An 18,720-nucleotide genomic window follows, 5' to 3' on the forward strand; every position below is an offset into this window, starting at 1 on the left:
GGGGAGAAACAGAGAAGTTGTCAGTTTGCCCTGCCTTTATAGATCTTCAGCAACCCCTCTCAAGTGTTTTTCCCCAGAAAATCATCAAAGCTGTCTGAGGGCCTGTTACTCCTCTGCGATGTTAAGGTTATTTTTCCTGTGTGTTAGTGAGCATGCAGAAGCAGAGGTAGGGAGGTCCTATGGAGTAAAGCAGGGGGGTGATGAGGATGCTGGGGGTCCCATGAAATTACAGGTTGTGGCAGTGACAGGCCAGCACAGGTGAATTCTGCGTGGCCTCATGAGCATGGGGGCTGCCCGGCTGGGCACACGGGCAGGCCAGTGGGGCTTCTGTAGGAGCTTTTGCTGCAGCCATACGCATAGCCAGAGCATCGGCTACTGCCTGGTGCCCATCTGGCTCCGGCGTTTGGGATGGCTGTGCTTCCCAGTGCACGAGAGCCTGGAGAAGGCAGCCCCCCCCGCCAGGATGTGAACTTCCACCGTGGCGTGAAGTCTGGGTTCAAATCGGGGTGAGAAGCGAATGCTGGGCAGCATCAGTTGGGGTATCAGTGAATCTGGGGGGTGAGGGGAAGGGCTCAGATCTCGGTCGGACATGGAGAGACAGCCAGTGGATTGCAGCACCGGGATGAACCTCCTGCTCTGAGCAAAGAGACGGGGGTTTAACACAACCCTTCATGTGGCAGAAGATCTGTCTTTTTGTCACATTGCCGTGGCTCGTTTGGCCAGAGGAGAAGCTCCCTTTCCCCGCGGGTGGCTGGACGGAGGAGCCTGCTGTGCCTAGGGCTGGCCAGTCTTGCTCTGAGCCTCAACAGCGGCCTGGTTGGTTTGAGCTATGGCAGAGCCAGGGGGCTGCGGAGGGCAGCCGGGGCCACGTCAGGGCTGGGTGTGTGTGGAGATAGACAGGGATGGCCATCCCCTGCCACAGCCTGCGGTGGTTGGGCTTAGGCAAAGCGCTAATGTCTCAAGCTTTGTTCTTGCAGTGGGAAAGCAAGTCTGCTCTCAAAAAGAAATGTTAAGAAGACCGATTCAGGGAAAAGTGATGGTGCCAACTATGAGATGCCAGGATCTCCTGAAGACGTGGAGAGAAATCAGAAGATCCTTCAGTGGATCATAGAAGGAGAGAAGGAGATCAGCAGGCATAAGAAAACAAACCATGGGTAAGGGCTGGCAGAGCAAGGGGTCTTCACACTGTTGTAGTGCATCCCCCACAATGCGGTCCAGCAGTCTGCCTTGTTCCTGGAGACCTTGGGAAGACAAGAATTCACCAGGCACAAGGGTTTAGACCCTTTGGAGACTGAGGATTGCTTGGGAGCTGTAGGGCTGTTTTTTTCTGAAGGATGACTTGTGGCCATGGGGGGGAGGTTGCAGCCCCAGAAGAGTCACAAATTGCTGCTGTGGTTCCGAGGTGGGTAAAGCAGCAGTATTTTTCCTTTAAGCATTTGCTGTATGTAAATGCCTGGTAGTCCCTGCAAGGTGCTGATAGAGATGCAGGACCTGCTGCACTGGAGCCATTTAGTCCTCAGTAAGCGGTTTAGCACAGCTCAGGGTTGCCCAGTGTTTCGGCTTGCTGGGAGCATCCTCTGGGATGGTCTCACCTGCCTAGAATGAAGCCAAGGACGTGGCTGTGTCAGGAATCTCTCTGGAGTCAAGCAGATCTGCAAGCACAGATCCTTAATCACAGTCTGGTCAGTCTGGGAAAACCAGTGCTTGCCAGGTGTCATCAAGAGGGATCTGGGGTCTCATCCCCACCGACACAGTTGTGCTGGTGGCTGAGTGGTGAAACTGCTGGTGGTTTCTTCTCTTGTGGGACGGTAGAGGCTGGGGCAGGTTGCACTGCAGGCAGCTGGGACTGAGTGCCAGAGCCACGGGCAGTGCCAGAGCCACGGGCAGTGCCAGAGCCACAGGCAGTGCCAGGCCACCGTGAAATCAGGCAGCAGGTTCTGCTGCTGGAGCTGGGGAAGGACGAGCACATCCCTGCAACAGCCCTTTCCCTGGAGATGCCGACAGCGGCTCATGGAGAGGCTCCCAGCCTGGGAACATCGGCAGCACGTGGGAGGGCATCTTCTGGGGGAAAGTCACAAACAGTAGAGCTGCCTTTTGCTTGTGTTAATGTATTGTGCACTTGAGAGCCCTTAAACAGATCTGTGGGCTTCGTGTCAGGGTTGGGTTGCTTACCCTGATATCTCAGGGCTTGCTGCCCTGAAATCTCCTCTAGAGGTGGATGGTGCTCCCCTCTCCCCAGTGGTGCCCGTGTGCGGCTGCAGAAGCAGTAGGTCCATCTAGGAGTGACTGCGTGTGCCTGTGCAGAGCGGCTCGGTGGCCTGTGGAAAACCTTTGTGTTTGTGTGTAGCTCTTCAGGTGCTAAGAAGCAGATGTCCCATGATATGGTCCGACCCCTGTCCATCGAGCGACCTGTGGCAGTGCATCCTTGGGTCAGTGCCCAGCTCCGGAACGTTGTCCAGCCTTCTCACCCCTTTATCCAAGATCCTACCATGCCACCCAATCCAGCCCCCAACCCTCTCACCCAGCTGGAAGAAGCTCGCAGGAGGTTGGAGGAGGAGGAAAAAAGGGCTGGAAAACTCCCCCTTAAACAAAGGTATGGCAATAGGGGCTGACTCTGCTTGGGAGGGAAGGGGGAGACTGCTCTGAAGGGGGGCAGCTGAGGGAGATGTCCGGGTCCTCTGTTCTGGTCTCCAGCTCCCAGCACCAACTGGGTGGAGGCACGTGCAGAGAGGTCTGAGAAATCTGCCTCAGTCCCTCTGACGTGGTGGTGTGAATGCCCACGGACTTACGGTTTGTGGATGGAGAGGCTGGAAACACTCCTGGCAGGGTGGGGAAGGGGCTGCTGAGAGCTTGAGGAGGAGCTGGGCCGGGGGAGCGTGTCTAGAAGGGACATGGTATGGCAGAGCTCTGCCCCGGCACCTGCTGCCTTTCTGCTCAGTCACACACAATGATTTCAAAGGTTGGTGCAGGAGCAGAATTCATCAGGATGCAGCAGAATTAAGCATAGAAGAATATGTATTTGCTCTTTACATCGCCCGCAGGCTTCTGGCAAAGGCTGCTGGTGGCACCTGAATGAGAGCACTGCCCTGTATTCCTGCTGCAGCAGCACTGCCGCGCTGCGTGGCCGGATCCAAGGCACTGCATCTTTTTGTGACTCAGCTTAATGCCTGTTCCAGAGCTCCTTCTGCTCCTGTGTTATCTTTCAGGGAACACTGTTTGCAAGGCACAGGGAGCTCTCAGATGAAAAGCATTTTGGAAGTGCTAGATAATTACTGTTAACAGCTAAAAGCTCTTTGTCCATTGAAAACCTTTCACAGCTTTATAGCTGCCTTCTGAGAACTCGAAACTTTGCAGTCTGAGTCTTAGAAACATGAATGTGATTCTAAAAAGCTCTTTTAATTGCCAAGTTCCAATTATTTTTGCTTGCACTGACCATGTAGCAGACTTCTGTGTATTTATGTTAGAGCATTGATTGAAGGCCGGGTAATTAGAGGGCTCTCCCAAGTCAGGTTAAGCCAAGTTTATTTGATCTGTTGGTGTGATTGGATATAGGGTTTATTAGTAGAGCCGTTTATAGTCGTACTAAATTCACACACCTTCCCCAGAAATGTTCAGATGCAAATACACACTTTGGAAACACAAGCCTGGGCTATATGCATATGCAATTAATATTCTAATAATAATTTGGCATGTATTGTAAGCGTAGCTCTTGTAGGAACCCCATGGCATTGTGGTAAGTGCTGTACAGACCAGCAGGACAGGCTGAGCAGTCCCAGTGCTGGGCTGCTTTGCTTCTGGTGCCTCTCTGTGAGGTCTGGCTCTTGTCCCGGTGGTGCAGGGATCCCCCTGACCTGCCCCGGATGGGGAACTGCCCATGAAAAGCAAATGTGCCCGTGTCCTGTAGCAGGCAGGAATGGATGCCACGGTCCCCAGGGAGCCCAGGATCTCTGGATGCTGAATTCTCTGTGCTGGATTTCGGCAGGATTGGGAGCTCCAGGTGAAGAACACCTGAGCTAGCAGCCTTTTAGAGAGCACCTGCTATGGTCAGCACAGAGCCTGCCTGAAAATAGACCCCGCGGCTGTTTGGAGATCAAAGGAGAAACAGAGAGGGGAACTTATGTGAAAACACCATTTTTATCAGTCGGGAGCTTTGAAGGGCTCTGGGAAATTTGAGGCAGCGTCCCAGGTTTGTCAGCAGCCCTGGGGAAGCTCAGTGCCAGGGGCAGGAGAGGTGGAGGTGAGCCCGGAGGCGTCCCTGAGGCCCCGGCTTGGGCGGCCCCGGGAGGAGAGTGCCCTGTGCCAGCTTGGCACAGCCAGGCTGACCTGGCCAGCACGGCCACCCTCTCCTCGGCCGCTGCCCTCCCGCACAGCCCTCACCAGCAGTGGCCTCCCCCAGCCCCTGCCCGCAGCCCTGGGGGTGCCACCAGCCCCCCTCCCACCCCAGCACTGCCCTGCTAGAAATAAAGGAGGCTTCTGCAGTGCCTCTACTGGGAATCATAAATATTCATCCAGAAATCAGACTTCTGTTGCAGAAAAAGCCTTTTTCTCCCTGTTCTTGGAGGAGCAGTGATCTCTGAGATAGCTACCTGGCTGCTGCTAGCCAGCAACGCAGGATTAAGTGTCTGGTGCAGAGTGACCTGCAGCTCCGGCGTGCGCAGCGCTGGTGTCCCAGTGACCATCGGGTTTCTCCACGCACAGCCAGGTTTTGAGCCATTTTCTGTAGCTCGGTGTCACAGTTCACTTACAGTTGCAGCTGGATGAAGTAATTAGTACCAGCTCTGCAGAGAAAAGATTTTTGCAAGCAGTGAGAACATTAGCACGATCTCAGTTTGGAATTAATTGGCTTGGGCCAAGCCTGGAAGAGGAGCAGAGGTGGTGGCTGGGACCCCTCTCGAGGTAGCATCTGCTGGGTGCATTTCAGGCTTTCCAAAGCTCTCCAGCCCCGGGGCTGAGTTGGAGCGAGCTGAGCCCCTCACCTCTGCCTTGCAGTGAGGTTGGATTCGTGCTGTAACGCAGACTTAGTTTCCCTGTCACAGCACCACTGGGTTATAGGGGTAAGGAATCAGGATTAAAAGGCAGATGCCCTCAGTCAGGTGAGTGCTGCTGTTTCCTTACTGGATAACACTTTGTGTTGGTGACAAATGCAGCAAAGGTTGGTGATCCCAGAAGGGGCAGGGTGGTGGTTCTTGGCTGTGTTTCTGGGTCATGCTGCCACCCAGGAGACGGGTGCAGGTGGAAGCTTTAATGAGGCAGGGCTCGGAGATGGTCTGGTGGCCTGTTTGGGTAAGCTGTGGTCTCGGGAGATCTCTTGGCGATGATGAAAGCAGAGACAGTTGTGTTGTCTCATCCTCCTGAGAGCAGCTCATCCAAAATTACATTTTCAGTGATTTCGTATTCATCAGCTCTGCTTCAGCCTGCTAGAGATCAGTGGCTGTGGTTTGGGGTATGTGTCTGTTTTCTGCTCCTGGCCAGCTCATCCTGCTGCACGGCCTTGTTCGGCCCCAGGAGCTCAGCGGCACCGCAGCCATCTGCCCTTGCTTTGATTTATGGCAAGAGTAATCCAAAGCCACGGGGGTTGTTTCTCACTCTAGCTCTGTGAAGCAGTGCAGTGTTTCTGCTTTTGGGCATCATTTCGGGCATCATTTCAGGCACATCTCTGCTCTAGAAAGAGGTGAGCAGTGGAGCCAGGCTGAGCACATTCAGAAATGGCCTTCCAGGGGTGAATTACGTGGCAGGAGGAGGAAGGAGGCTCCCAGCCACCAGCACGATCCCCCTCTTGCTTCTACCTTGGCAGAGCTCAGGGGTGTCCCCTCCGTCTCCCCAGGTAAAGAATGGAGCCCAGGGGGGACCAGATTTGCAGCCTGCGCAGGGCACGTAGCTGTGTCCCCAGGCACACAGCAACTCTCTCTTAGTCATGACTTGTTTCTAGCAGGATTAAGAGAAATTTAGGGACTTTGAGGTTTTCCAAACCCCTTCAATTAACTTCTGGCTCACAGGGTTCACAGAATTTGCCTGAATTTATGACCCATTTTTCCTTTAAATGCCTTGGGGTTTTTTGTTGTGTTTTGTTTTTTTTTCCCCAAGGATGACTCAATTCCTTAATGTTTTTCTAGCTAAAGGGCATCCTGTGCTTTGATATGGGGATGGGAGAGGCTCCGAGAGCTCTGCTGGCACCAGGAGCAGACCCTTGCCTCTCTGGATGCTGCATCTTCTCCAGAGGTCTCCCAGGCAGAGCAGGCACCAGGAAGGTTGTTCGGTTGAACTCCAGACCTCTTGTGCCTTTAGAAAGAGGCGAAAAGATCGTGTCTGGCCTTGGTTTGCAGTGCCGGTGTTTACGTGGGCATGCCATTAAAAAGGTGCTCTGCCCGCGAGCCAATGTTTAAAGGTTAGGGTCAGAGTCATTTCCAAAACTCTGATTACCTCATGTGCTTGGCAAATTCTGTTTTTTATAGCAACTTTCCAATCGTGTAAATACAAAATCATCTCTTTTATCCGGCGTGCTTTTTAAATAATTTTTTTTAAGCTGCCAAATTTGGTTTATGTGACTTTGAAAGAGAAGGCTGCCTCTGGCTTAGACCACACATGCCAAGTTACCAATTTGTGTAGGCTGCTCCAGTGTTTGTGTAGCATTTACAGCGCCCCGGATGAAAGGCTCTACAGAAGGGCAAAGTACCCTGATTTTTATTATTGCTGCTTTTGTCTACCTCTGAAAATGGGGTTAAGGCAGGGCTGACGCTTTCAGTCTAGTGATGGCACCACGTAGCAGAACCCCAGTTATGTGGGCTGGAAGCAGAGACCAGACCAACATCCTGAGAGTCAGGAAAGCACAGAAGATTTAAAGGCACTGAGGTTTTGGGGTTGGTGGCTGCCTTGCCACTCTGCATGGATGGGATGGGCAGCAAAGCCTCCAGGGCACGTCCCGCTGGGAGCTCCATCCCCTCCGGCCTCCATCTACACTGGGAGAGGTGCCCAGGGGAGCTGTGGGGAGTGGGAGAACTCCTGTCTGCACAGCCCTGCAGATGCAGGTCAGCAGAAAGCCGTGCTGAGCTCTTTTGGCCACAGCAGCAATAATCCTGAGTAGCCTGAGCATTGTTTGCCTTGCCACCCCCCTGCGTGCTGGGTGCGCACCAGGAGCGTGCTCTGCCTCGCCCGGAGCTCAGGGGTGACTCCCCAGGCCAGCGGGAAGGGCCATCCCCTCTCGGAGCCCAGGGAGGGGTTTCCTCAGCACAAAGGGGCTGAGCTGGAGCCTGCGCCCTCCTTGTAGCTGCAGCCTGGCCCCATCCAGCCCTTCCAAGCGCCGTTTGCTCCTTCACCTGGAGGTCAGAGCAGAGGATGCTCCTGAGGGCTCTGGGCGTTACCTCAGCACCTCCATGCAGGCTGTGCCCGCGCTGGCAGCTAGGCTGAGTCTCAGCAGGTCGCTTGTATTTTTGCACAGCAGGTTGAAGCCCCAGAAGAGACCAGGCAGCGGCGCACCCCAGCTGTGTGAGAACATCGTGGTCGCTTACTACTTCTGCGGAGAGCCGATCCCTTACCGCACCCTCGTCAAAGGGCGCGTGGTAACGCTGGGACAGTTCAAGGAGCTGCTGACCAAGAAAGGGAACTACAGGTATGGGCTGCTCCCCGCCTGTGGCACGGTGCCAGCAGACTGGCAGCGATCCCTGGCACGTGCCGCTGCCAGGACACAGCAGTGTTGCCCCCACCAAGGAGAAGGAGGGTGGTGGAGGTAGGCTGGGGACTCCTGGAGGTCCCGACAGCCTTCCAGGAGGGCGTGCTGCCATGGGGACATGGCAGTAGAGCCAAGGCTATTGAAGAGGCAGGTTACAGGGACAGGGCAGGTTGTGTTTTGTACCAGAAATGGCCTGCATCACAGTTCACACCTTCAGCAGAAACTTCTGAGCTACGCTGCGAGGTCCTGGGCTGGTGAGGAGCAGCATCAGCCAGTGTTCAGTGATGCTGTGAGGAACCCTCCAATTTCCAGAGCTTCCAGCTCTTCCCAAACTTGCCTCCGGTGAGGACAGGGAGGTTGGGTCCTGCTGGAGTCCCAGAGTAGTCAGATGTGAGGCTCTCCAAGTTCCCCATTCCAAGTAGGAGCTGCCATGGGAAAGCCTGCCTAGAAATGCTCCACCAACATGGGTGCCTGCATCCACTCCTTTTGGGCAAGCTCTGAACGGCCTTGGCTTCAGGGCTGGAGCTCCTGAACATGCCAGCAGGGATCCTGACCACTCTTTTTTGCTCACTGGGTGAGGGCAGGGGAAAAAGTGTGGCCCCAGTTGCTTCCATGTCTGGGGGAGCTCCTCCCCATGCACCATGAGCTCAGGGGCTTGGAAGGACTGTATCCAGGTTGGGGACTGTGGTTCCCCCATGACCATTCTTTTTTCTTTTTTTTTTTTTTCCCTCTCTGCCCCCATGTTTCTGGTTTTTCAGGTATTACTTTAAGAAAGTGAGTGACGAGTTTGACTGTGGTGTGGTCTTCGAGGAGGTGCGGGAGGATGACACCATCCTGCCCATCTTCGAAGAGAAGATCGTCGGGAAGGTGGAAAAGATCGACTAAGCTCCAGGGCTGCCGAGGCATGAGGACAGGACTGTGAAAGGCTCTGGGACCGGAGGAGAGGGCCTGGGGCGGATGCTGGTGGTGCTGCTGCCACGGGCACCGGGCGAGCCCAGGGCGAGGGCGACAGCCTGCCCCGGCACGGACCTGGGCAAGCTCCGGGTTGCTGGTGGACGTCGTTTCACCTCACGGACCTGCCAGTGGGAGCCTGGGCTCCCTCTCCATACTGAATATAAGTGTAATGTAGCATTGTACAGTGCATTAGAAAGTGTAATATGACCTTGTTTACTAAAGCTGCATATTTTTGATATATTGTAATAAAAGGAAAATATTTCCAATGTCACAGTGCTCTTATGTAAATGTAAAACATACAGGTACTGCAGAGCTCGCCCAAAGTGTACAGCCACCCGTCAGACTCCGTCTGCTCCTCGCTTTCCCAGCGCCCTGCCCCAGCCCCCGGCGTGGATGGCCCCGGAGCGCTGCGGGGCAGAGCCGCTCCCCCCGCTCCGGAGGGACGTGCCCCCAGCTCACCACGGAAGATTATTGAGCCATTTGCAACGAGTCGGTCTCTCGCCTCCCTGGCAGTCTCAGCTGCTGGACATGGTAGGATGGTTTTTATTCCTCCTGAGCTTTCTTGCAACCGAGTAAATCCCTGAGGGATAGAAGGGCCGGGGCCAGCTCTCGGGGCTGGGGACCCGGGGCGGCAGGCTGGGTGCTGGCACCCCACGGCCCGCGTGCTCGCGTCCCCCCCGGGTGCCCTTGGACGAGGGTTCACTTGCCAGGAGGGGGCTGCAGTTCTGCGGAGGGCTGGCACCCCTGTGCCCAGCACAGTCCTGCCCAGTCCCCTGGTGCTGAGCTCCAGCTTTGGCCAGGGGACTGGTTTTTTAGGAGAGACATAGAGGGGACGGAATTGATTAGATGCTAAAGCTGAAGACAAAAAATGTCTCTGTATGAGTCCTGCGTCTTTTGTCGGCTTCTGTGTCTCGGGGGAGGCAGCAGGAGGGCACTGCAGCCTGCTCCCGAGAGCAGGGGGGGTTCCCGATGCCAGTTTGTGGGGCTCATGTCGGGCCAGGTCACGCAGCAAGGCAGCCGGCACCCTGGGGAGCCTCCTGGGCTTACTCGGACGCAAGAAAGCTGGGGCTCGCGCCGGTGCCCCCACCACCCTGCCCCCGGCCCTGCCCGGCCCCCAGCCCGCGCCCTGCCCTGCTCCGGGCAGGCTCTGTCAGAGACCACCCACAGACACCGGGGCAGCCCCCAGAGCCGGGGGGGGCTTCCATCGCCCTGCCCCGCGCTGCGCTCGGCCGCGTTGGAGCTGCCGGGGACCCTGGGGCGCCGCGCCGGGAGGCGACAGCCCGTTGTCTGTGTCACCGAGTGCCTTCAAACACGGTTCTGTGACTTGTCTATAACGCTACGGGACGTCCAGCAAAATCTTCAGTCGTTTTCAGCCCGGGAACAGCGTTACGAGCTTTCTTCCTCCCTGTTTCTAAGTTCTGATGGTGGTGTGTCTGGTGAGGTTGTTAACATGCCCGGGATTTCCGTCTCCCCCTTTTTTTCTCAGGGGGTCCCCTGTAAATATGTACAGCGGCCGTGCGGCCCCGGCGACGTCTCCTCTGCGTTCTCATGTGCTGACTTGTACAATGATCTTTTCAAAGGTACTTGGATAAAATGAAATAAAACCCCACAGCCCACCGCCTGCTGCTTTCTTCCTTCCCCGCGGAGCATTCGCCCGGGCCCTGGCAGCCAGCCGGGGCGGCTGGAGGATGGGGCAGGTCAGGCGAAGGGCCTGGCCCCGTGGTGGGGCTGGGGCGGCTGTGGGCTCCCCGGAGGGGCAGCCGGGCACCTCCCGCCCCCACGGCACCAAAATGTTGGCCCTGGAGGAACGGCCCAGGCTGTGGGAGCAGCAGGCCCAGGGAGAGGGGACAGTGCCGGGGTTGGGAGGCGATGCCCTGGTTTGGGCTCTTCTGGCCTCGGGCTGGTGCGTGGCTGTGGAGCCCAGGCCTGCGATGGGGGGGCCGCCTGCGAGCCGTGAGGGAGAGACCCCGGCGGGTTCCCCATCACCTGCACCCCGGCAGCCCGGCACAAGGGCCAGCATGGAGAGCGCTGGGCTGCCCCCAGGGCCGTGTCCCCTGCAGCCACGGCCACCTCGTGTCATGGCAGGGCTGCCAGGACAAGCACCGCAGCGCACACGGGCCCTGCTGGCTCAGCACCCCTGGGGAGGCAGGGGGACCCCTCCACGGGGGCCCAGGGCCGAGCTGCCCCGCGGTAGCGGGGGCTCTGCCCATCGGCGGCCCTGCTGTGTGCCCCGACACGGGCACTGCCAGGACGGGCACCCCGCGGTGCTGTGGAGCCGCAGACACAGAGCAGAGCCCGCATGGTTTCCAGGACATTTATAGCACGGAGCCGAGCCGGACGGCTCACAGCTCCTCCCGGGACTCCGCCGCCCCCAGCAGACTCGGCTCCTCCCCGCCTGTGCTGTTCCGGGGGGTCTCGGGCACCTGGAGAAGGCAGCGGTGAGGCACGGACGGATGGACATCCCCTGCCTGTCCCCGTCCCCATCCCGCAGGATCTGTCCCTGCCCACCAGAGTCTGGGGGTCACCCCGGGGTGGGGGGGGTCCCTGGCCCTTGGGTGTAGGGGGCCTCACTCACCGCAGGCGGCTCCTCAGGCAGCGTCCCCCCATTTTCCAGGAACTTGGAGAAGGTCTCCACGTCTCGGGCACTCTTGTACTCAATCACCTGGGGCCACGGGATGGAAGGGACATGAGGGGTGACCCCATCCCCTGGGGCTGGCAGAGCTGGGGTGGCCCCACAAGTGCCCCCACCTACCTTCCTGCCCGGCCCCGCGGGGAAGTAGTGGAGGGTGGGGAAGCCACTGATGGTGATGTTCTCCAGCTCGTTGGCCGTGGAGTCCAGCTCAGCGATGACGATGTCCTCGTGGTCCTTGTAGCGCTCGCCCAGCGCTTCCCAGGCGGCCGCCATGGCCTGGCAGTGGGAGCACCACGGCGCGTCTGCGGGACGGGCGCAGTGCGGGGGGACGAGCCGGGCACCGCGGCCCCGCCGGGGTCAGGGGGCGGCGGCCCCCGGGCAAGGGGCCCGTGACAGGGCTCGGGGCCGTCATGGTGGGGGCTGAGCCGTGGGGCAGAGCTTGGGGCGGGCCACAGGCGGCCCCAGCACTTACAGAACTTGACGAAGACGTTCTTGGTCTCATCGAATGCCACCTGCTCAAAGGTCTTTCCCACCAGGACTTTAACGGGCCGTGTGTCCCAGTCCTCGGGGGGCTCCGCGCTCATCAGGTGGGGCTGTGGGGCGGCACGGCCACAGCCTGGGCTGAGCAGTGCCAGGGCCCCATGGGGCACAGTGTGGGCTGGGCAGGGGCCCCCCAGCGTGCAGCCAGGGGTGCTCCTGTGCTGCCTTTTGGACTGCCTCTTCCCCTCTGCCACCATCCCAGCTCTGTGTGCCTCCACACCGACAGTCTCCTGCCTCCTTTCCCATCACAAACCCCCAAATCCTCAGGCCCGGCAGCACAAGCATCAGCAAGCAGGTGGCTGGTGTTCACCGCACAACTGCCATCATTAGGCTTCAGAGTTAACCCACTGCTCACCACAGGGAAGCATCCTTGGGGCTGGCTGGCACGGTGCCGCATCCCTCACCTTCACCTTGCCGTCCAGCACCGCCCGGATGAAGGTGCCTATGGCTGCCTCCGAGAAGGTGTCCTGGTCCATCCGGTACTTGCGGTTGTTCTCCATCTTGACGAGGCGCAGGGTGGGGGCGTCGGCAGGTGTCAGGCCGAAGAAGGGCAGGACGTCAGCGCCAAACCCAGTCACATCCACTACCACGAAGAGCACCTGGGCAGGGGATGGGTGACCCTGAGGCTGGGGGGGTGCCCCGCGGCCACCTCCCCACACCCCCGCCGTGACACCGCCTCACCTCGCCCCGGAAGGCGCCGGCAGCTGCCCGGAAGCCGTCCCGCAGCGCCAGCTGCGCCGACGAGGACTTGTTGAGGAAGAGCAGCATGTGATGGGGGATCTTGGCACTGAAGATCTCGTCGGAGGTCTGAGGAGGAGGAGGAGGAGGGCAGGGCAGCCGTGGCCCTCGCAGGGATGGGGAAGGGGACAGGGACAGGCCGTACCTCATTGGTGAACTCCATCACCAGCTCCAGGCTGTGGACACGGAGCAGCCGGGTGAGCTCGGCCGCATCCAGCCCCCGCGCAGGGTCCATGGGGATGTCTGTCCGTCCCTCTTCAGACTGCCAGGGTGGGGGTCAGTGAGGGCTGCGGGAGGGCCAGGGTGGCCTCACCACCCCCCTGACACCCCCTCACCTTCTTGAAGAGGCAGACGGTGTCAGCCGACAGCCCGTACGCCTGGAAGAGCTCAGCTGCCTTGGCCACGCCGAATGGCACGTCCACCATCTCGCTGGCCACCTCGTAGAACACCTGGGCCGCCTCGCCCTCCAGGTCCTGCGCAGCCACCCCGTGAGCAGCCACGGCCACGGCCACGGCCCCCATCTGACACCCCCCCGCCCACCCCAGCCCACCTTGAAGAAGCCGACAACCACCAAATCCTGGGAGCTGACAAAGGCGTCGGCGGCGTCGGCGTCCTGCAGCAGCGTGGCGCTGGGGCTGGCCCGGCGCTGCATCCAGCGCACGATGCCCTCCACATCCATGCGGCCTGCCACGGGGAGTGGGCCCCCGCCGTCACCCTGTCCACCGGGCTGCCCCCCGCCACGCCCCTGTGCCATCACCAGCCACCCTCCTGCCACCGCCACCGCGGTACTGCCTGCCACCACCCCCTGCACCGTCACCACGCTGTCACCTGCCCACCGCCACCGCCCTGTCACCCCCCTCCGGACATCGCCTCTGCCACCCGTCCCTTGCACCCCAGCCCCATCGCGGCGTCCCCACGCCGGGTGCCGTGGCCATCGCGCGGTGCCGCAGCCCTACCGGTGTAGGCGAGGGGGTGGGTGCGGTTGCCGTCACGGAAGAGCTTGAGCGTGGGGTAGGAGGTGATGCCAAACTCGTTGGCCAGGGCCACCTGCGCCGTGGCATCCACCTTGCCCAGCCGCGCCAGGCTAGACTCGTTCCTCAGCACGGCGGCCGCCCGGGCGAAGGTGGGGGCCAGGCGCTGGCAGTGCCCACACCATGGCGCGTCTGTGGGCAGGGGACAGCGCTGGTGGGACAGCCCCAGGGCAGCTTTGGGGTGTTCCTGGTCCCCACGGTGGGCTCAGCGGGTGGCCGGGGCAGGTAATGGCTGCGTGAGCCCGTTGGGTTCCAGCTCGTGCCCCTGCCCACGTCCTCTGAGCCCAGGCCCACGGCCCACACCCCCACCGTGTCTCCCTGCCTCTGCCTGTGTCCCTCCTCCATGTCCCTGTCCCCATCCCGTGCCCCATGTCCCATGCCATGCCCTGTGCCCCTGCCCCTCTGACCCACAGCCTTGCCCCCACCCTGTGCCCCATTCTGCACCTACGGCTGCTTCTACCCGCACCCTGGCCTCTACCCCTGCCCGCAGCGGGGGCACTTACAGAACTCCACCAGCAGCAGCCGGTGCTCGTTCAGGGCACGGTCAAAGTTGTGCTCATGGAGCACCAGGACGCTGGCCTCCTCCTTGAGCTCGTCTGAGAGCACTTCAGCCTCTTCCTCCTCCACCACCTCCCCATCCTCCTCCTCGTCCCCCACCGCCGGGCCCAGCCAGGCCAGCGACAGCACCAGCAGCCAAACCAGCCGGGCCCCGCAGCCCCGCATGGTGCCGGTGCCAAAGCCAGCGCCCGGGGGGAGAGGACGCAGATAAGGCCCCCGGGGCGGGTGGTGCCAGTCCCCTGGGGCTCGTGGCCCTCCGCTACTGGCTGCCCAGCACCGCCGATAAGGCAGCGGGACCAGGTGGCCGTTTTCCAGCCGCCTGTCCCCACGGCGGGACCTGGCCCTGCCAGCGGGACAGGGATGGGGACAGGGGCGCCGGGCAGAGGTGATGGGGGCACAGACACACCAGTAAGAGACCAGTCTGTAGGGTTTAATGGCGATGGAAGAGCACAGCCTGCGACCGGGCGGGGAGCCGGGCACGGTGCCGCCACGGCAGAGTCACGGCCCCAGCCCTGGGGATGGGGACGCCGTGAGGACCAGGCGGGCGTCGGTATTTAAAAAAAAACAGCAATTAAAAATAACTTTGGTTGCGCAGACCACGACCGCGGGCGCCCACTCACTAAGGGACCCCCCCACAACCCTTCACACGACCAGGGCAAGCGCGGTGCTGCCAGCGAGGGGTCCCCTGGGGTGGTAGGCACCGCGCCCCCGAGCTGGCGGGGGGGAACCGGGGTGCGGGCGGGGGGGGGTCAGTCCTCCCAGGCCTTCTTTATGCAGAGGCCCCACTCCCAGGAGAGATGCTCGATCTTGTCATCGTCGGTGATGAGGGAGCGGACGCGGTAGGAGCCCCGTGCCAGCCAGCCCCGCGGCGCCTCCTCCGCCGGCGTCACCACCTCGTACTCCTCGGCCCGCGGCGCGTAGCTGCCCACCATGAAGACGTCGCGGTCCACTGGGCGAGAAGGGGAGAGGAGGGACGGGTGAGCGGGGCTGAGGGGCACGGCCCCCCCCGGTCCCCTCCCAGCCCCTCGCCCCGCTCACCGGGCCGGCCCCGGCGGTAGGTGAGGTGCAGGCACCGCAGCCCGCAGACGATCTCCCTGTTCACCTGCGGGCAGAAGGCAGGGTGCCGTGGGTGCTGCCCCGCGGCACGGTGCCCCCACCACAGCCCTGCGGACCCCTGGCCTTGGGGACAGGGTGGGGCACCCACCACTGAAGCCCCCCATCATCCTAATCCCCCCCCCCAGGCTCCAGCCTCTTGGTCAGGATTGGGCACTGAGCAGCATCAAGGGTGGGAGGGACCCCCAAGAGGGGAAGGGATCCCCCCCCCCCGGGACCCCTGAGAAAGGAGGGACCCAACATGGCTGGGACCCCTGACAGAAGCGGGGACCCTGAGGTGGCAGGCACCCTGGTGTGTCACTGATGTTGGGGGCAGCAAGGATTTCCAGGGTGGCAGGGACCCCCCAGTGGGCAGGGGACCCCAGAGGGGCGCAGACCCCGGGGGTGAGGGGTGGGGGGCAGATGCCCCAAAGCAGCAGGGACCCCAGGTGGTGGGAGGGACCCTGTGGGGCAGGGACACGTGGGAAAAGAGACCCATGGGGAGCAGGGACCCCGCGGGACAGGGACCCTGGGGTGTGAGGGCAGGGAGCCAGGGCAGGAGGGAGCCCTTGGGGCAGGGACCGGGGGTGTGGGGGCAGCGGGGCCATGCCCGGCCGGTGGACACAGGGCCTCACCTTGAAGGACACCTTCACCCTGTAGTCCACCCCCTCCTTCAGCACAAAGGCCCGGCCCCGCAGCACCTCCAGGTCTCCTGCGCGGGGAGATGGCCCATCAGCCTGGCACCCCTTCCTCCTCCTCCTCCCCCCACGGGTGCCCCCACCGCTCACCTGTCAGGTCCATGGTGATGGGCCCCGGCGCCTGCTCGCACATCAGGGTGAGCCTTGTCACCTGCACGTTGGGCACGCTGGCATCTAGGGACAAGTGGCAGGGTGCAGACCTTACCCACCCGTGCCAGCCCACCGGCACCTCCATCCCCGCACAGCCGGGGAGTGCCCATGCCCCCTGGAATGGCATGAAGGCCCACGGTGTCCGTGGTGGGGGTGTTAGGAACCGGCGAGTACTGGGCAGGAGAGCAGGAGCAGCTCGGGCTAGTGCCAGCACTGGCATCAACACCTTTGGGGGTAAGGCCACGCTGAAAGGGTCCAGCCATTTCGGGGGGGGGCGATGCTCCCCGGTTCAGGAGCAGGCCAAGGAGGGGTGGGAAGGAGAAGGGCATCACTGCAGGCAGAGGCATCCCTCAAGCTGGTCTAATTCTCCCCACCAGCCCAACCTACACCCCATCAGCAGCCTGCACCCCACCAGCCTGCACACCCCCCCACGCAGCTTGCACACGGGCCATCGTGCACACCTCCTGCCCCCACTGCTTTGTTGGGCCCATGGAGCACCCCAGCCCGGCCCGGGCCCCGCAGACACCGAGGGCAGCGCCAGGCTGGGGAGGGTGCTGTGGGTGCCACGGGGAGCAGGGGGCACCGTCCGGGCACCAACGGCCGTGCCACCCCGGGCCCCCGCGGCTGCTCGCTCTGCCGCCGTCATCCCGATGAATTTCCCAGTCCCTTGTAACTGTTCCTATGGAAACTGCACAGTGATCTCGTAACCAAGGCAACCGGGGTCCCCCGGCAGCCGTTACCCTGTCGGCAGGGGGATGCCGGGGTCTCCGCACAGGTGGGGGGGCACAGGCAGCACCCACGGGCGATGCCAGGGGGGACGCGCCTTCCCTGCCGGGGACGCCCCGCGGGTGCTGGGGATGCCTGAGCTCCCTGCACCCGCCGAGGCTGCGTCACCCAGCCAGGGTGCCGGGGCGCTGGGCTGCCGGGGTGCCCAGCCCCGGCGGGCACCCCCCAGCCTTACCCACGGCGGCGGGGATGGCGCCCAGCAGCGCCCGCTTGTACTTCCGCAGGCTCTCGTCCCCCGGGTCCAGCTCCTGGATCTCCCGCAGGCTCTTCTTCTCCGGCGTCTTGTACGCCAGGGCCACGTCGGCATCCTCCTCCTCCTCCTCCAGCGACAGCGTCACCCCCTCCTTGTCAGCCATGATGTCTGCGGGGGACAGGCAGTGGCAGTCCCGCCGCCCGGGGACACCCCGGGGACTCCCCCCATCCCCCGACACGCAGGCACTGGTGGGCAGGGGGGGGCTGAGCCGGGACATGCCAGGGATGGCTGTGGGCAATCCCCTGAGGGACAGCTGACTTGTCCCCCCTGCTCAGGGCTGTGGGGATGCCACCAGGCTCCGTGTCCCCAGGGCCCGGTGGCACAGCCGAGACCCGAGGCGTTGCCGCCGGCTGCGTTTCCACACGGTCACGGAGCGAGAGGAGCCGGTGCCTACGCGGTGTGCGCAGTGTCCGGGGGGTGTTCGCAGCTCGCCACGGCCCGCGGGCACCCTTCGTGCCCTGTCACCCCGAGAGGTCCTTGTCACCGCGCCGCGGCCCCCTCCAGCCCCCTCTGGGCTGCCACCAGCCCCATCTCCCCCCCCCAGCCCCAAACCTCCGGCGGCTGCAGGGAAAACGCCAGCTCGGGGGCAAAGGGTGGCTCCGGTGGGTGCCCGGCTGCCGGGGGGCACATGGGTGGGCGATGTCCCCGCAGCCCCTGCCCGCTGCATCCCCCCCCCGCCCTTCTGACTGCAAGCCCTGAGCTCCCCGAGCCCCGGGAAACTCCCTGGGGAGACGCGGGGGGGCAGCGCCCGGGGCAGGGGCCACTGTGCTCAGCCCCCGGGGCACCGGGCCAGCTGTGCGGGTCCCCGGGGCAGCGGCGGTGGCCGGGGCACGGAGCGGTGGCCCCGCGGCACCTCCGGCCCCAGCAAAGGCCGCTGCGGCCCGGCTGTCGCGGCGGCATGTGGCGCCCAGCCGGGGGCTCGCCCAGCGCCGCACCGGCGGCAGGACCGGGCGGGGAGCGCTGGGTGCCCCGGGCCGGGCTGCCGGGGGGCGGCGGGGGGGCGTCTGGGGGCTCCCCCGCCCCTGCGGGATGCTCCGGTCCCCCGGGCCCTGGGGTGATGCTCACTCCCGCACGCACCGGGGGCCCGGGGTGATGCTCACCTGTTGGGGCCCCGGGGCGACGCTCCCGCCTCGCCGCCGCCCCCCCCCTCCCCGGGGCCCCGGGGCGATGCCCCCCCGGGCCGCTCCGCTCACCTCGGTAGCACAGCGCCAGCCAGAGCAGCTCCAGCAGCTGCCCGCCGGCCTCGCACACATCCAGGCCGAGCATGGCCGGGCCGGGCCCGGCGCCCCCGGGGCCGGGCGGGGCGGCCGCTGCCGGGGGCCCGGGGCGCGGCTCTGCCGGTGGCGGCGGCTCCGCCGGGGCCCGCGGCCGCGCTCCTCCCGCCCGCTGCCGCCGCGCTCGGCGGTGCCGGCGGCTCCGCTGCGCTCCCCCGGCGCTCCCCGCTGCGCTCCCGGCGCTGCCCGGCGCGGCCCGGCGGGGCGGCGGCGGCGGCTCCCGCAGACGCGGCGGCTCCGCTGCCCGCCCCCGCCCGCGCCCGCCCCTCGGCGCCGGGCGGCTCCAGCCCCGCCGCTCATGGGCGGCGAGACTGCAGTGAGCTCATCCGCCGTGCGCGCCCGCGCAGC

At 62.9% G+C, this 18,720-nt stretch overlaps 3 protein-coding genes across 5 annotated transcripts in view; 1 reads left to right on the forward strand and 2 right to left on the reverse strand.

Moving 5' to 3' along the window:
• The window catches only part of AXIN1 (axin 1), a 76,794-nt gene extending 66,565 nt beyond the window's left edge, over nucleotides 1-10,229 (forward strand). The window contains exons 7-10 of one of the 2 annotated variants that reach the window (XM_074919404.1): nucleotides 978-1,154; nucleotides 2,348-2,593; nucleotides 7,436-7,606; nucleotides 8,425-10,229. In XM_074919404.1, coding sequence (XP_074775505.1) covers nucleotides 978-1,154; nucleotides 2,348-2,593; nucleotides 7,436-7,606; nucleotides 8,425-8,551 — 721 coding nt within the window. In that variant the 3' untranslated portion in view covers nucleotides 8,552-10,229. The remainder of the gene's footprint in view (nucleotides 1-977; nucleotides 1,155-2,347; nucleotides 2,594-7,435; nucleotides 7,607-8,424) is intronic. The other variant, XM_074919405.1, reaches the window with a different exon arrangement.
• Nucleotides 10,230-10,962: 733 nt separating this feature from the next.
• Nucleotides 10,963-14,284, reverse strand: PDIA2 (protein disulfide isomerase family A member 2). 2 transcript variants are annotated; one of them, XM_074919355.1, is made up of 11 exons: nucleotides 14,065-14,284; nucleotides 13,487-13,693; nucleotides 13,081-13,214; nucleotides 12,866-13,003; nucleotides 12,676-12,792; nucleotides 12,474-12,599; nucleotides 12,197-12,391; nucleotides 11,725-11,845; nucleotides 11,373-11,554; nucleotides 11,199-11,282; nucleotides 10,963-11,043 (listed from the first exon to the last, which is right to left on the reverse strand). In XM_074919355.1, exons 1-11 carry the CDS (start codon nucleotides 14,282-14,284, stop codon nucleotides 10,963-10,965), a joined length of 1,605 nt encoding a protein of 534 aa, XP_074775456.1. The 2 variants fall into 2 exon arrangements, with proteins under 2 accessions (XP_074775456.1, XP_074775455.1); XM_074919354.1 differs by having other exon boundaries at nucleotides 11,196-11,282.
• A 244-nt stretch (nucleotides 14,285-14,528) lies between these two features.
• ARHGDIG (Rho GDP dissociation inhibitor gamma) lies at nucleotides 14,529-18,444 on the reverse strand. The gene is made up of 6 exons (XM_074919051.1): nucleotides 18,292-18,444; nucleotides 17,021-17,206; nucleotides 16,000-16,083; nucleotides 15,847-15,923; nucleotides 15,158-15,221; nucleotides 14,529-15,068 (listed from the first exon to the last, which is right to left on the reverse strand). Exons 1-6 carry the CDS (start codon nucleotides 18,362-18,364, stop codon nucleotides 14,869-14,871), a joined length of 684 nt encoding a protein of 227 aa, XP_074775152.1. The 5' UTR covers nucleotides 18,365-18,444; the 3' UTR covers nucleotides 14,529-14,868.
• Between the last annotated feature and the right edge of the window lie 276 nt (nucleotides 18,445-18,720).

The sequence above is a fragment of the Athene noctua genome, chromosome 15 (genome assembly GCF_965140245.1).
Source record: "Athene noctua chromosome 15, bAthNoc1.hap1.1, whole genome shotgun sequence".
Taxonomy (NCBI): Eukaryota; Metazoa; Chordata; class Aves; order Strigiformes; family Strigidae; genus Athene; species Athene noctua.

Coding starts and splice junctions, on each gene's coding strand:
- ARHGDIG (XM_074919051.1), bottom strand. CDS start 18,364: ATGCTCGGCCTGGATGTGTGCGAGGCCGGCGGGCAGCTGCTGGAGCTG. Junction 16,084..17,020: donor CGCCATCCCCGCCGCCGTGG/GTAAGGCTGGGG, acceptor ACTTGTCCCTAG/ATGCCAGCGTGCCCAACGTG. Junction 15,924..15,999: donor CATCACCATGGACCTGACAG/GTGAGCGGTGGG, acceptor CTCCCCGCGCAG/GAGACCTGGAGGTGCTGCGG.
- PDIA2 (XM_074919354.1), bottom strand. CDS start 14,284: ATGCGGGGCTGCGGGGCCCGGCTGGTTTGGCTGCTGGTGCTGTCGCTG. Junction 13,694..14,064: donor GCTGCTGCTGGTGGAGTTCT/GTAAGTGCCCCC, acceptor CCCTGCCCACAG/ACGCGCCATGGTGTGGGCAC. Junction 13,215..13,486: donor CCACCCCCTCGCCTACACCG/GTAGGGCTGCGG, acceptor TCCCCGTGGCAG/GCCGCATGGATGTGGAGGGC.